This window comes from Macrosteles quadrilineatus, unplaced genomic scaffold (genome assembly GCF_028750875.1).
Source record: "Macrosteles quadrilineatus isolate MER2022 unplaced genomic scaffold, UCM_ALF_1.0 Scaffold_8__2_contigs__length_117827958, whole genome shotgun sequence".
In the NCBI taxonomy this organism is placed as follows: Eukaryota; Metazoa; Arthropoda; class Insecta; order Hemiptera; family Cicadellidae; genus Macrosteles; species Macrosteles quadrilineatus.
In genome coordinates this window covers 49,594,916-49,612,382 of record NW_026542601.1, presented here as the reverse complement: position 1 = coordinate 49,612,382, position 17,467 = coordinate 49,594,916, and the positions used below count along the sequence as shown (strand labels likewise).

Sequence of the window (17,467 nt, the reverse complement as noted above, 5' to 3'; positions counted from 1 at the left end):
GGATTCGAGAACGAATCTACTGTTTCTAACTGGATTCGGAATCGATATTCGAATTTACTGGTAAGAGATCCGGGTTCGGATTCGATATTCGAATTTCTTGGAAATAGATCCGAGTTGGGATTCGATATTCAAATTTACTAGATTCTGATTGAATATAATTTTCAATATAATTTTTTAGACACTAAAAAACTACTTGTGCACTCCGATTTGCTGTTGACTGGTTCATGTTAGGAACCTGACCAACTTGGTGTTAGGTTTTAGGCACATTAGTGTAGGTCGCATTTGAACCCTATCTTGGCTATCAGTAAACTTAACCTCACAGTGTTAGTTGTTACTTGTAATAGTAATGCAGACATAGGCTTGTGTGGAGGATTAACACAGAGGTGTATAATAGGCTGGGCCTATGTTTTAGACTACACAAATTGGTAGTCCATCACTTTTAGCGAGTAACTTAGGCCTAGGTGGTATGCCTAACTTATGCCAACTTAACCTATTTCAAAACTTCATATAGGTAGGCCTAAATTTTATAACTTTTTTATTTGGCCCATTTCAAGAATTTTTTTAAGCAATTCCCTAAGTTATTTCAGCCCCAGAAAATGTGGTCTAAAAATGTGGAAATTGGTACTGCTGACTTTCCTCGGTTTTGGATTAGACTCTGAACAGGTTTAAATATTCGGATTCGATAACAGCTTTAAATTTCAGATTCGGATTCGATAATGGCTGTAAATTTGAGATTCGGATTCAACCCAGATTCGACTCGGGATTAATTAAAATATTCGGATTCGATAAAATCTGTACAGCTATGATTCAAATTCGAACAAAAATTTCTAGATTCGCACAGCCCCGAACTTTTTAATGCTTTTTCATATCAAAAAACCAACTATTTTAGTTGAAACAGCTGACTAAATTCTTTAATTCCCTTTAAATGTGATTACTCATAAGGTTAACGTGGGGAACTACAGAGCCACTGGGGCGGAGCCCGAAAGGATTTTTGAGATAAGAATACACCTATATGTTAATTGTGAATGTGAGGTATCATCATGCCAAATTTAAGCCCAATCCGTCCAGTAGATAATGCGTGATTGAGCAACACACACACAAACTTTCACATTTATAATATTATATTAGTAAGATGATATAGCCCCCTATACTTTCTCCCCAGAAAGTAAAAAAAAATGTACTCATAGGAAATAATTGAAAGACTTCCAGAAAAACCATTTAAGTAGTTTGGATATAATAAAACTTGCTGCTGATTTAAATTTGCCTTATTTAAAATGAGTCTTGTACGCAGATAGTCTTCTCGTACATGGATACAGACAGCTTTGTGTTAGTAAAAAAATCGGGACATAATCAGTCTTGTGCATGGATACAGACAGCTTTGTGTTAGTAAAAAATTAGGGAAAAATCGGATCCAGCCCAAGATCCGGAATTTTTTGGATCCGATCGGGTGCCAGTTCTAGCTCGGATCCGGTAGTCCAATATCCGGATCCGACCATCACTAGTATTGAGAAAAGCCATTTTCTCTTCAGTAAACAATTTTTATAGACATGTGGTGAAAATAAAAATAGGTTTATAAAAAAGTCATTTAATTATTTAACAGGAATCAATAAAACTAAAAGTTCTAGTAAACAGTTCTACATTTAAAAATAAATGTCTTATTTGATGTTCGAAAAGACAAATTAAAAGGAAGTTCAGTTTTCATTGATTATTCTACTCGTTCTTGGGAGGTGGCCTGTAGATTCCAACGACTACAGCGTGATCTCTCTCGTATGGTTCTAATGTCAGCTGTTCTTGAGGTTTGAACTTCTCTGACTGCAGTTTTTTCACCTCCCCGGCAAATACTGCTTCAGGTTGTGCTGTTGAATCAATGCAATTGGCCTGAAACGATTTATAATAAATTAAATTGTATACGTTATTTAATTTTTGAAAAGGAATATATTTCAGCTAGCTTACCTGAGAAAATTGCTAATACTGATATTTCATCGCTTCTGTACTACTCAGGTAATTTCAGGTAGACATAATGTGTATTCTCAGGTGGGCTAGCTATACTCTATTCCTTTTCAAAAAATGTCAAACAAACCAATTAGCTTTTCTTTATGATAAAACTAGCGGAGTACCCGTCCTTCGTACGGGTGTTTGGCGTATAAGTATAAAATGCTTATTGCAGTTATACTTGTGCTTTGCGTTTGCAATGGAGAGGGACAATTTCTTTAAATTTACAGTATGCTAAGAATAAACACATCTATCACAGCCCTAATATTCTACCACTGCATCTAAACTATCCGCAGTACTATCCTGGAAATTAGACCAATTCGTATATACCAAGGAAAAATGTGGTTCAGATACCACTATAAACTGTAGGTCCCTTTTTAGCTGTATGGGCTATTAAGTAACAGCTGTGTCTAAGGAATAAGTCCGCCTTAGTCACCAACAAGACTACAAGATCGCGCCACTCATTCTACACAAATCTCCATTCATACTTTGTATGGTCGCCATTTAATGGAAAAGTAAAGTAAACAGTAAACAATAGAAAAAAGTTTGTTGCTGCTTAGTTCAAATAAGCTGTTGTCATAATTTAAAGAAAATTAATGGTGCTGAAGAAAAATAATAAAAAAATTAATACCCTGTTGGGGTACACCTTTTAACTTTTTAAAGCTATTGAATATCATCATAGACAAAAAGAATTAAATATAGACTGTCAACCGTGCAGTGGTTACCATAGGTTCTAGCCCACACTGCGCGTAGGCCGTAACTACATGGCACTCCCAGCATTGTGCACCAGAATCTATGGTAACCGCAGCACAGCTGACGGTCTATATTTAATTATTTTTCCTATGATATCATAGAATCAACTTGTTTAGTTGAAACAGCTGACAAAATGCTTTAACACGTTCGCTACCGCAATAGTACAAAATGTTTAATTCATATGGACCAGCGACACATATGCAACGGCCGGTTTCTACCCATAGACTGCCGTGGCATATATGTGGCGGCTAGTCACATTATAATAGACTAAAGCCACATATTTGCATCGGCGGTCCAATGTTATAAAAACGCTTATAGATTTGAATGCCCTGAATTCTCTTTAGCGGTCTACAGGGATATCTGTCACACAATTGCGTCGCTTACCCATGTGGATGAGAGGACTTTGCATGCTCTTCATAGAGTTGCTTTGCAAACTTTAACAAGTCTGAGTAAATGATGATTATTTCATACATTTAAGCCTGTATAGAAACTGGACTCTTTATGGAATCTACAAACACACAAACCTTGATTGAAATCACAAAGTGACCTTCGTTCTTTAGAAAACTATGAGCGTTGATGGCGACTATTCTCGCCTGATCAGGTTGTGCCACATCAGCAAAGATTGTGTCCACCATTCCCACCAACATGCGATACTTGTGTGGGTGCCGAGCATCCTCTATGATAGGGATGATGTTGGTTCGTTTCTTGGCTACATTCAACAAGTCTCGTCCTGATCGGTGAGAAAATTCCACTGCATAAACTAGTCCTTCCTGAAATTGAACAATATGTTTAGATTGGTTGGACTAATGCCTGCAAATAATTTGCATGCATGTTTTTATTTGATATTGCACCTGTCCTAGATACCCTTACCCTGTATAGTAAGTAAGTGCCAACAAATTTATTTAAAGTCAGCAGGAACTTAAATTTAAATTATGGTGAGTCAGGGGCTCAGTTGGACTGTGAATCCATTGCAGTGATGATGTGGTTTTGTATCCTGATGATGTCTTTTAAAATAGGAAAATTCATTCTTGTACTTTTGTCTTGGAAAATTCACTTTTGCATGAAATGAAAGGAATGAGTTTTTTTGACTTCCTAAACAGTGGATCCTAATTAAAAAACAGACAATTTTTTCCAGAATTGCTTAATAATTAATTTGAAGAGTAACTTAACACTGAATGTTCCTTTTTTGGAACTATTAAATATTAAAATAACAAATTCCATAAATATGCCTGCTCCAGGAGCTAAGACAGATTGCTAGCTTGTAGCTTAGACTATTAAAACATTTCATTTTCTTTTTAATAGCTGAAGCCAGTTATGAATTTTTGAAAGTAGGTAATGAAATTGGATTGAGTCTGAGAGTGCATGTAAATTACTGTTTTCTGTAGAATAAGCTACGCCAATTTTAAACCAAACTAAATTTTTACTTTCTCCAGCATAATACATAGTAGGCCAGATTATATGGAGGAATTATTGTTTTCGTCAACATTTTCGAGTTTGAGTGGATATATCCGTTTTTGGCCCACCTGAACTCAAAAAAAGTGGTTCTCGAGTGAAATCTGTCCGTGTGTGTGTCTGTCTGTATGTGTGGATGTGTGCAGAGCTACAGACCATAGGCCTACCTGTGGTTCGATTTTGATTAAATTTGGTATGTAGGTACTAGGTAGTAATCTGTTGTATCTCCAGGCGTTTTTTTTTTTTTAATTTCTTTATACATTTTTATTTTTGATGATTTTCCCAAAAAAAACCATAAAACGGAAAAATGAAATTTTTTCAAAAATGGCCTGAACGATTTTGAAAAAGAAAATTTGTATGTCTTAGCCCTTAAAATTCTAATCAAAATGGTAGAACCCCGATTTCTGTAAAAATTACAGTTCAACAGTTATTGTAGCCTAGGCCTATGTTATTTATTTTCCCATCAAAATCATAAAATAAGAGAAAATTGGATTTTCAAAAAATATCTGGTTTGGATTGAAATTATATAATTCTTAACAACATAGTGCATTGCTGTAAAAATTATGGTTCAAAAGTTATTCAGGGTTGTCAGCAGAATGTATAAACAAAATTCACACATTTTCCCCGGTTTACCCGGCTTAAAAGTACGAAATTCCGGGCGTCTAATATAGGCTACTTACAATAAAAGCTGTAAAAACAAATTAAAATAACGGATATTGGTAAATAATTAAAAACCCACACACGTTTATAAGCCCTTAAGGCAAATTAACAAACTCTTAATATTCACTCAACAAGCACTGCAAATTAAGGTAAAAATTTAACATTAGCCTAATGAGTTTAACATTTGTCAGAATAAACTACTGAGGCCTACTGAAGCAGTTCCGAACTGCCGAACGTTACGATTTTCAAGTTATATTTGTTAATAATTAGCCTACTTATCTGTAAACTGGTAAAAAACCAATAATTATTACAATTAAAACTAATGTATTTTCCAAAATTAACATAAATGTCGTACCTTGGTGGTAGAAAAATTAAAAATAAACAAAATTCGTAGTAGAAAATGGTTTTCTTAGGCCTACTAAAGCAGTTTTTACCGCTACGTTTTTCGCGTAATATTTGCCGATAGTTACTTATGATTACTTTATAGTTAGGGCCTACTTATGATAGAACTATAAACCGGTAAAATCCCAATAATTGTTACAATTATAACTATGTATTTTCCAAAATTAGGCCTAATTAAACTAAAAGTCGAAGCTAAAACATCAATTCATTGCTAGCTTCAGCTGACTACTCAGAGCACTGTAGGCCTATTTTTATCCATATGAAAAAGTGTTAACTGTCTTTAGTTTATATGTTTTGTATGTTCTATTAGAAGTAAAAAAACAATCTGTATTCTTGTTGAAACGGCTAAATGTACATAGCCACAACACAAGGCTCAAGCATGAAATTGACATTCCCTTTTGTAGATTGACCAAAGCAGCCAAAAGCTCTAAAGTTATAGGGCTTAAACTGTACAATATACTACCTCATAATGTCAAGAATATTGAATCCTTTGCTAATTTTAAAACTGTTGTAACAAATAGTCTTCTAAAGCACCCACTTTATTCTGTTAATGAGTTTTTGCATTTGAGTGCTACTGATTTTATAGATTTTAAGTAACATGCATTGTTATTCAACAATTTTTATTTTATGATATTTATTCTCAATTGACAACTGTGATCTCTTCTGTGATATAGGCTAAGTTTTACAGTGTCTATTGCACAACCGTGTCTAATGACAATAAAGGATTCTTATTCTTATTCTTATTCTCATTCCACAGTAGAGAGTCGATTGGGAATCGTATTCTCATCACTGAAATCGTTGTGTCGTCGGTCTAGTGTCTACACTCTACAGTACAGTTCCGCCATTGCTTGCTACACGAACGCACAACGCGAACACAGACAAATACTTATTGCGGTCAAGGTTAAGTTGATACCAGCAATGGCGGCAATAGTTGTGCCTCAGTAGCTACTAGGAGTAGCGTCGTCCTGTAATCCAGCTACTAGGAGGTTTAACGAATTGTGGATATTTATAGGCATGGACTGTGGATGCGATACTCCCTGGTGTGGATTAACGTCCGCACGAGTGAGTACTACGACTATCCGCAGTACTATCCTGATAATTAGACCGATTCGTATATACCAAGGCAAAAATGTGGTTCGGATTCCACTATAAACTGTAGGTCCAGTTGCCATTAGCTGTATGGGCTATTAATTAACCGCTGTGTCTAAGAAATGTCGGCCTTAGTCACTAACAAGACTACAAGATCGTGCCACTCACCCTACACTCATCTCCATTCAAACTTGGCTTAAGTTAAAATACCCTACTTTGTATGGTCGCCATTTCTTTGAACAGTGTTAACAGTATTAATTAATATTCTACTAGGACGTAATTCAAGCCATGACCTTGTGTTTTGAGACCGAGTTTGGCTTTGTTTCAGCTATGCGTAGATCGACACTGATGCTACCCTGATATACTGTAGATGCTTCGCGTTATTATAGCCGGCGGCCAATCGGCGTATTCTGTCAGCGGACCCGAGATTCGATTCTCGAATCTGGTCAATTTCTAATCTGAATCTTCCGTAAATATACATTCACTATAATTTTTTTTTGATAAATTTGTTTAAAATTGTTAGAACTACAAAATTCCTTGAAAATAAACGAACAATAGTTGAAATTCACAGGAAATCCCTGAATAATACCATTTTCACGTTACCATAGGTGGATTTGCGGTTTGCGGTTTTTTCAGGGCGGTTAAAATTCACGCATAATTCCTGATTTTCCCGGTCGCTGACAACCCTGGTTATTTCAATTTTTGTCATTTTAACAATTAAATACCATAGTTAGTTACTCAAATCGCTTACCCATGATAACAGTTGTTGACAAGCTAATGGGAGAAACTATGTTTCAGATTGCTGATATCGTTTATTTTAACTGCAAGTACAATATATTGTAAACTCAAGCATCGTCTATGTTACGGTATGTCAACTATCAACAAAAACTAAAGCAAATATAATATTTGCTGCAACACACTTCATCACTCGCTCATTCAATTGCGCTACATTTGAATGAAAAGGCCTTATTGGATGTCTACTTCAGTAGGCCTAGCCAAAAGTCAATGTTGACTCACATCTGGCTTATTTTGGATCCAAGTTTTTCATTGTTGAATACTTTGATAACTCACCGGTCCAACAATGTCCGACACATGAGAGACAGTGGTGCCGGACGCAGCACCCAAGTAGAGCACTTTGCTGCCTGGAGGCATGTGAATCTGATCAATCCCACCAAGGATGGCTGCCGCTAACTTGGAGCGGAACGGATTCCACACTCTGTACTCCTTCTTCACATCGCCTTCTTCTACTGATATCCTTTTCTCGCCATAAACAGCTTCTCCAGGAACCATATTTAACGTGACTAGAGCATCTTCTTTACCACGAGCGATAAAAACTCCCGGATGCCTATGGGGCTCGATGATTGCGTTCTTTCCTCCACCAAAACCTGAAAGGTAGAGGACCAAAATTAATCTCTTGGAACAAACTTATAAGATACCGGTATTACCACCAGCTTAGTACTTAGAAGCGTACCAAATTGTGATTAATTAAAATAACTTCTTCTGACAACCTTATTGTTTTAACTCTACATGACATAATAGGCCTTTAAAACACATTCGTTTGATAAATTTGACATTGTATCTGTATTTTTTTAACCACCCACAAATTCAGTGTTTGTTACGGTAGTTCAAATTTGTGAAGAAAAAGTCATTCAAGTAATTTAAAACCTGTACATACACTGTAATTTTCTTACTCCTTCCTACAAAAATACATCAATTAAATAATTACTAGAGGTCGTCCAGTGGTCGAAACTCGACCATAAATATGTAATTTAATTATTTTCAAAGCAATTAACCATCACTTAATTTGAAGGCAATAATTAAATAACAATTTATTCATTGGTTGATTTGGATAATATTCTCTAATGATTAGCTAATGACTAAGTGATTTTATTAAAGTAGATTAAGTATGTCAAATTCCAAGAATATATTATGCCAAGTTTGTTTGTTTTGATTTGACACGTATGAACACGTGATCGTATTAAAAAGGTCCATCTTCAAAGATATTCCACCACAGCTTATAACCACTCTAGCTAAAAAATCCAATTGCACTTAACCACTCTAGCTAAAAAATCCAATTGCACTTTACATACTTCTCTATTTTTCACCCCACTCTGTAAATAAAACATGTGATTGGAATTTGTTTTGATTTTCTGTTTATATTTCGTTGTTATTTCGTCACTATCATGGCAACCCATAAAGCCCATGTTAATTTTTTGTTAACACGTTCGCTGCGGGCCATCAAACAGCAGGCGTAGCCCCAGTGCGGCGCAGCCCGCAGCGTCGAACAAACCCGATTGCCGGGTGATTGGCTCTCATATTTCGGTATGACGAATAGCAAATAACGTGCGGTGATGTCCTGTTTTATAACAAGAGTCGACGTAGTTCGCTAAACACTCACATATAGCAGCACTGCTTGGAACGTAGCCGGTCCCATCGTATTAACAATTGGAGGGAGAAAGACGGGACAAAAAGTTGATTTTTAAGTTTGTCAGACGGGGATTTTATGGGGAAATTTTACTACCAACCTACAACACAACAAAAAGCAAGTCACCCACTACACGCTAACGTGGAAACATTCTGCAAAGGGTCGTAAACAAACGCACGTGGCACGCTCGCCCACCCCCATCCCGCCCCCCCTACTGATAACGCGACAAAAATAGAAACCAAGGTCACCACGGTCATTCAACTGTGTCAACGCAGGTGGCTACAAAGTATTAGTTCGAAATATCAAACGGCTGAGCCACAGGAAAATATTGAAGTTCAGGAGGACCCAAGTATCCATATGGATACCGCCGCCTCTACGTGATGGACTCCAGGTATCCATATGGATACCGCCGCACCCAATGTGTTAATTTCAAATTTATTTTTTGTGCTTATCTTTGAGCCTATTTTAATTTATAATGGGATTCTGCACACCTACAGGAAAATATCTTTCTAACAGTATGCATAGATTTTCCCTACGACACACACGAGCTGAGAAAAAAGGTTTTAAAGAAACATGCTTGCCTATTAATATATAGATTTTCATACCCTTAAAACACTGAAAACTCTGGGACATAGTCTTGGATGTTAAAACAACCGTAATAGAATCTTAAATATTTCCGTAGGGAAATCACATAATCCTAGAATAAACTAAAACTTTAATCAGATGTTTGGTTCCTTAATTTAAGGAAAGCCTACACAAGCTAGTAGCAAACATTTACAATTTCAATTTTGTTTCTGCTTTTTGAAATGTCAAATTAAAGTAATTTACAGCTGATTTCAATTATTAAATATTTGGTTATTACATTCATACAAACATGAAAAATTGAAACTTTGGGGGCCCGTGGGGTGTAGTCCCAGGAATATAAGAACATGAATAAGCCTCTGTGTTAAACAGGTATACAGGGTGATATATCCTTGGACAGTTGAATATTTAAAATAAATAATAAATACAGAGCTTCAAAAATTGGTAAAGTTACTGGACATTAAAATCATTCTAACACATTATCCAGTCAATGATAGAGGATGGTTCCTTAAAGAATTTTTTTTTAATGGAGCTCAACGTTTATTAAGAAACTTACTTCTTCTGGGTGTGCCACCTCGACCACCGCCACCTCGACCTCGGCCACCGAACCCTCCTCTGCCTCCTCCTCGACCACCGCCTCCTCCCCTTCCTCCTCCACGAGTGCCAAAGCTTGGTCTACCTCCTCCACCTCCACCTCTTCCAAAACCCCTTCCACCACCTCCTCGACCACCCGGTGAAAAACCTGAAACAATTTCAAACAAAAATCATGAGACACTAAGTTTAGTTAACTTGGGCCACAAAGACAACTGGTAAACATAAAAAAGTTCAATGAAAGGAGATGCTGAGTCCTAACCGTGGTTGCGATGTCTTGATCAATTACAACCTAAAACCTCGGTTTGCAAGATCACACTAGCTTGAGCAATAGGCCTTAATGCACTAGTAATAATGAACTTTACTTTTTCCTTAGTATTGGTTGATGTAGGTTTTTTTTTAATAAACCAGTAAAAACGTTGTGTGTTCAAATGAAAATTCAAAACGGTGCTGCCGAATGTGAAGTGCACGCTGTAATTAGTTTTTTAAGTGCTCAAGGTGTGAAAGCTATTGAAATTCATCAACAGATTAGTGAAAGTTCATGGTGAGAACATTATGAGTTACACAAAATGGTACGCAAGTGGGTTAGGGCATTTAAAGCCAGCCGCACCAACGTTCATGATGAGCAACGCACTGGGCGGCCATCTGTCATTGCTAAAGAATTGGTGCGTAGGAAAAGTCCAGCTAATTCCAGCGCACACTTCACAGTCTGCGGCAGTCTCAATTGGCTGCACCATTTTGAATGCACGAAACCGGATGTAAAAACAGCCGATTGTTGCAAAATTTCCAGCACAGCCTTGCCAATAGATGCACATGCAAAGCACAAATATCCAAAATGCCAATCGCAGTGCTGGAACGGAGAAATTTAAAAACGGTACCATACTTACTTAAGAAACATGCCTCGTATTTCAACTGAGTTTTTAAAAGGTATTTTTATGTTTAGCCTATGAGAAAACCAAACATACTGCTAGCTAGAGCATAACTTAATAAAATATGCATTCATATGTCTGATGGATAATTCAAAGGGTTGCTTGTTGAAATGTTATGCCATCACTCATTTTGGTAGGCAGTCCTTCGTAGTTCGTTTCACCTAATTCATGAACATTAGCCTAAGTCTATTGGATAAAATTTGGATAGGCTATGCCTAAACTAAACCTACCCAACTACAACCTTGAAGACCCATACTAATAGGGGTTCTGAGTCTTAATGAAAATCTCTGGATGTACCGGTAATGAAAATCCAGATTAGATTAGGCCTAAATCATCTGAATTAATTAAGAAAGACAACTAAGCTATTCCAGGACTGTAATGGCTGTACTAATCTGTTATAAAGGCAAGTCCACGGCAACACAACTTTTTAAAGTATAGGTACTAACTTTATCTGACATTGAAATCTATGTAGGCCTAGGCTACCAACTTATCTTTTATTTATTTATTGACGGCAAAATCGTCATTTTTACAATCAATAAACATGCATAACGATTTGTGGATTACTAATACAATTAACATGCAGTAAGTTTTACATTGTGCTATATAGTCATACTTTAAGCCGCGTTTACACAGAAGTTTCAAACGAAAGTTGCAAACTTTTATTGTAAATAGCAGTTGCAAACAGTAGTTTCAAATAAAAGTTAGCAATTTTTATTTCATGGTTTCATCTCCAAGTTTCATGAAAATGTTTTAAACACTTTCGACCTTGATTAGGCTATATGACTCGCCTATGTGATGGTTCCTGGGCTCAGTCCTCCCGAGGATGTCAAGTGTCGAGGATGTAATTTTGAATGAAATATCATTCCATACGTAGTTTTTCATATTTTTATTTTAGTAATCGGAAATAGTTTGGTTCCACAGGACTTGCTGCTCTCTGTACAGGCTAATTAACTTTAGAATGTTGTCATCTACCCACTCCATCTCATTCAGTTAATTTTCCATTGTTAACACGCGCAAGATAACTAAGTACTATAGCAGTCCAGACAGGGTAACGACACTCTTGAGTCGAGCCACAGGGTGGTACGAGTGATAAAGTAAGTGAGAGTGGAGGTGGCAGCGTAGGGGATGGCGGGGAAATGTTTCTGTTTCGTGTTTCAACGGCCCGTAGTGACTGAAACCAGTGTTGCAAACAAAAGTTTGCAACTCCCTGTGATCTTTACCGATTTCAGGTGGAAACAAAAATTTGTTTCAAACACTGAAAAACTGTATGCAACAGTGAAATGTTTTGTCTAAAAATGTGCGTTTTTAGAGCTGTTTGCAAAATAAGGGCGGCTTTATGTAAAAATATCTTAGTGAGTAAGTTATCTTGAACTAAGTTTAGAGAGACAAACTAAGTTAAACACAAACATTATCAGACTATACCAGTAGACAAAAAACTGTGCTTTTTACACATTCCTGACTTATTTTAGGCCTTAACCCTTTAGGGGCCAGAGATTTATTTTGGTAGGCCTACTTTCCAAAAAGTGCCAGAGTTTTTTTTTACTAGGTAGGCCTACCTTTGTCTGAAAAGTGCCAGGCTTTCTGTGGGGGCGAAGCGTAGTGTGCAAGAATAAAAATCAGTAAAAGCATAAATTTTCATCCCAAAAGTGCCATGGAACGATATATCGAGCCTCGTTCGTATGAGAAATCGATTGAAATCATCGTTGTCTTATAATAACAACCGAGTCAACCGATATGCCCATTAAAACTCACATGATCAAAAGTCGCGCCGGCCTGATATATCGTTGCAATGTATTTTTCAATAAGACTACCGACGACGATAAGTTATATCGTAGGTAAGGTTAACCTAACCTAACTAACCAAACGATATATCAAATGAAACAATCAAATACCCTAACCTATATATCGATCAATACATTCATTCGAATGAGTGTAGGCCAATACTGATTGAAATTGTGATAAACTTAACTTATGTCAGGTAGAAATTTGAACTAAGCAAAGTCGATAGCTGTATTATTGAGGTCCGGTTTGATAAGGAATTATCTCAAAATACAAATGACCAACCCCTAACTTACAGTGGGGGAAGTTAACCCTTTACGGAAGAAGGCTACCGGCATATTTGTTAGGCTAGTAAACAGAAATAAGATTTTGCGAATCTCAGATTAATTAATACAGTTGTTTCTATAGAAATTTGGATGAGTCAGAGTTAAGTTATCTTAATAATGCTTCAAAAGAGGAAACCTCAAATAGTGTAGGTAGGCCTAGCTGTTTATATTTAAAACAAAAACTAAGATATTTTCCTTGACACAGGGGGTAGGCTACACTTCCATATCTGTTGGCCCAAACAACCGAATGAGTAATATTGATCGGTATATCAATTAGCCTACTCGATATATCGTTTGGTTAGTTAGGTAAGGTTGACCTAACAACTAACCAAACGATATAACTTAGGCCTATCGAATTAAAAAATCGAATAATCAATATTACTCATTCGGTTGTTTGTGCCAACAGATATGGAAGTGTACCCGACACATGTTGTAATAAGGTATGGTTCTCTTATGACCCTACCACTGACTAGGCCTAAGAAAAAAAAAATGGAAACAACTTTTGAGGTTACCTGCCGCTCTGAGTTGGGGTACAGTTTCTTAACTGGGCTATGCTAATATCGATTGAAACTATCGATTCGATTAGTTAACCTTCATGCGATTTTTTCACCATCAGCAAGTTTGGTTGGTTAGGTTAGGTTATGATAGTTTAATTTTTTAATAGATATATTTAAAAATATCGATTAGCCTATTAATCAATATTTTCAATTCGGCTGCACTTTACTTGACGTCCTACACTCATTCGATTGTTTTTTTCAATACGATATTTTCATTCGATTGTTTCATTCGATATATCGTTTGGTTAGTTAGGTTAACCTTACCTAACTTACCAAACGGGTAATTATTTGGACGTAGTGACTACTCGCAAAAGTGAAATTTTTGTTTTTCATAATGACCTAAATTTCACGCTGAATCCGAAAATGACGTTTTTATTTTTCGGAAAATACCGGAAATTCCCGAAAAAAGGGAAAAACGGGAAAAAATATTGTTTACTCAAAATACGTCATGTGGGTACTCAAAATACGCGGGATATTGTGTAGATTAAGAATATGGAAGAACTTTTTTGATCCGATGAAAAACACCGGAGATAGGGCGAAAAAACGGTGAATAATCGGTTAGGTTAGGCTTGGTTAGGTTAGGTTAGGTTAGGTTAGGTTAGGTCCGGTTAGATAAGGTTAGGTTCGGTTCGGTAAGATTAGGTTAGGTTTGGTTAGGTCAGGTTAGGTTCGGTTAGGTTAGGTTAGTTTAGGTTAGTTTATCAATAACATGAGTATTGTAAGTAAACTAACCTAACCTAACCTACCCTAACCTTACCTAACCAAACCTAACCTGACCTAACCAAACCTAACCTAACCTAACCCGAAAATGTGCGATGTTATTTTAGATTTTTTGTTTAACGTTTGTTTGTGTTAAAATACCAGCTGATCAGCTGGTCTTTATTTTATTATTATTGTTTATGTTAGATTGAGTTAGGTTACGTTAGGTTGAGTTAGATTAGGTTAGGTTTGGTTAGGTTAGGTTAGGTTAGGTTAGTTTACTTACAATACTCATGTTATTGATAAACTAACCTAAACTAACCTAACCTAACCGAACCTAACCAAACTTAACCGAACCTAACCAAACCTAACCAAACCTAACCAAACCTAACCGAACCGAACCTAACCGAACCGAACCTAACCGAACCTAACCTAACCTAACCTAACCTAACCTAACCAAGCCTAACCTAACCGATTATTCACCGTTTTTTCGCCCTATCTCCGGTGTTTTTCATCGGATCAAAAAAGTTCTTGCATATTCTTAATCTACACAATATCCCGCGTATTTTGAGTACCCACATGACGTATTTTGAGTAAAAAATATTTTTTCCCGTTTTTCCCTTTTTTCGGGAATTTCCGGTATTTTCCGAAAAATAAAAACGTCATATTCGGATTCAGCGTGAAATTTAGGTCATTATGAAAAACAAAAATTTCACTTTTGCGAGTAGTCACTACGTCCAAATAATTACCACCAAACGATATATCGAATGAAGCAATCGATTAATCGATATATCGATCGATAATATTATTCGAATGAGTGTAGGACGTCAAGTAAAGTGCAGCCTTCAATTCGATAGTTTCAATCGATATTAGCATAGCCCAGTTAAGAAACTGTACCCCTGAATGGTTCAACAATAATACAAGTAAACACTTTCTAGGCCTACATCACAAATTAAGAATTACTTGAGTGGCCCTTTGCATAAACATAGCCTCTTTGTTTTGGTCCTAAAAAGTTAGGCCCAACTTATAAAGAGCCTAGGAACAAAATGTGCCATGCCCATGAGGCAGCTTAACCTCCTGTAAACTTAGCCTGCAAAAATAACTTTCAGGCCCGGCCACCTAAAGAAAAGAAACGTCTAAACATTGTCAACTGAGCCTAATTAAAAACTATGGAGATTTTTAATGTGGCTAGGCCTACCCTAATTATCGGAATATTACCTAGGCCTACCAAGATTATTAAAATCTAAGGTTACTGCAAATATTTTTGTTGAGAGTTGACACATTTAGGGTAACTACCGTCCTAATAAAATATATTATGAAGTAAAATTATCTTAATTACTTACCAGGTCTTCCCATGTTCTGAATTTATAAGAAACTAAATGTATCAACCAAAACAATAACAATTAATGACATAAAAGTTAGACGTTTCTCGGCTTGATAACTCCACTGCACGTGGTCGTCGTCCGGTTCGGTTCCGGTAGTTGCGATTCTGCTGTACCCGGTCCAAGAAAAGAGTACGGAACGGAATCAAGGAAAAGGAATAGCATTTTGACGCAAACGGTAGGTTAGCTATAATTTGAGTCATGTAACTCTACAGTAAAAAAGTCTTAGAATAAACCATTGACTCTGTCTATGGTCTCTTACATTATTATAAAATGTTTACTGACAATAAGGATTAGTCCTTATTCTGAAGGATCTAGAAACTTGCCCGCGCGGCTCAATGAGCCACGAAGTAAGAAACACAACGTTGAGGAAAACTTGCTGCTTGAATTCAAGTTCATTGCAGTAAGATTATTAGGGTAGTCTAAAAACATGATAGAAATTGAGTTTAAATATCTCTGGTTGTGTCGTTAAGGTTCACGTACATTTCTGTTCTCAGTGTTGACTTATTATCTGATATATTGAATGCTAAACGTTTTGCTAAATTCATATGAACATGTCTGTAAAATATTGTAACAAAGCTTTTAGTATATATCTATATATGAAGAACTGAAGACATTGTGGCCTTGCCGATAATCTGTGTGAAGCAAACTGAAATTGGGCCGATTTATTTCTTTGAGCAGTAGCTATTCTTCGATTTCAGGCATCCCGCTCCCTAGCTCCGTTCTCCGCACAGGAAAAGTAAATTATAGGCCATCGGATCCAATCGTGAACAGTGTGGATCCACCATTTCAGGAGCTCAATTTGTTAGATTTACCAGCACACACTGTGGGTTACCAACTGGGCAGCCATAAAGCCCAGCTGGTATTGTTGCTTTGAATACAGCAGCATTTATCTTGTTGTCTTTCAGAGTGTATGCACAGCATCCGCACATTATCACTCTGTTGAAGTAGATTTTCTTAATACCTATCCCCATGTTTTTAAATCTTGAAAGTATCATGAGTCTGTTTGATGGATTAGATTAGATAAAGGGTGAATTTTAAATGAGTTCCCCCCTAATTTTTTCTACATTTCTTAAAATATCATCTCCGGACCACGTCAGATCATTGTTGAGTAGTAAGTACTTCATTTTGACTGGGTATACATTTTGGTCGCCATCTTGGATCCGCCATATTGGATACAAAGTATTTTTTTCAAATGTAAAGGTAGGGTTGTGACCCATTATTTCAAACTAGAATTTTACGCTGATTACAATGCCGCAATTAGTTTTAAAAAATCTTGATCCGTTCTAAAGTTATGAGGACTTTTTATAACTTTATTTTTAGCGCATTTTAACATTGTGCATTTACAAACTAAGACCATAATCTCAAAATAGTGCTAGATAAAGATAAGTATACAACACCATTCATTGCCGACATATTTTCACTTGGTTATGACGGATGTAGTTTTTTCAGCCGCCATCTTGGATCCGCCATTTTGAAATGTGATCAATTAATTTAAATATAAAGGTGGTGTTGTGACCCATCATTTTGAGCTACCTTTTTATGCTGAACTCAATGCCGCAATCCGTTTTTCATTTGCATCTTTGGTTTTTGAAATATTGAAATTTTAAATAAGACTATTTTAATATTTCATCAAGACAGCTTGATAACCAAAAACGGATTGCAGCATTGAGTCCAGTATAAAAAAGTAGTTCAAAATGATGGGTCACAACACCACCATTATATTTAAATTAATTGATCACATTTCAAAATGGCGGATCCAAGATGGCGGCTGAAAAAACTACATCAGTCATAACCAAGTGAAAATATGTCGGCAATGAATGGTGGTGTATACTTATCTTTATCTAGC

General features: G+C 36.4%; 1 protein-coding gene across 1 annotated transcript; it reads right to left on the bottom strand.

Annotated features, from left to right (window-relative positions):
* Nucleotides 1-1,569: 1,569 nt before the first annotated feature.
* Nucleotides 1,570-15,708, bottom strand: LOC128999926 (rRNA 2'-O-methyltransferase fibrillarin-like). The gene is made up of 5 exons (XM_054426712.1): nucleotides 15,580-15,708; nucleotides 9,912-10,097; nucleotides 7,420-7,733; nucleotides 3,270-3,515; nucleotides 1,570-1,878 (listed from the first exon to the last, which is right to left on the bottom strand). Exons 1-5 carry the CDS (start codon nucleotides 15,590-15,592, stop codon nucleotides 1,711-1,713), a joined length of 927 nt encoding a protein of 308 aa, XP_054282687.1. The 5' UTR covers nucleotides 15,593-15,708; the 3' UTR covers nucleotides 1,570-1,710.
* Between the last annotated feature and the right edge of the window lie 1,759 nt (nucleotides 15,709-17,467).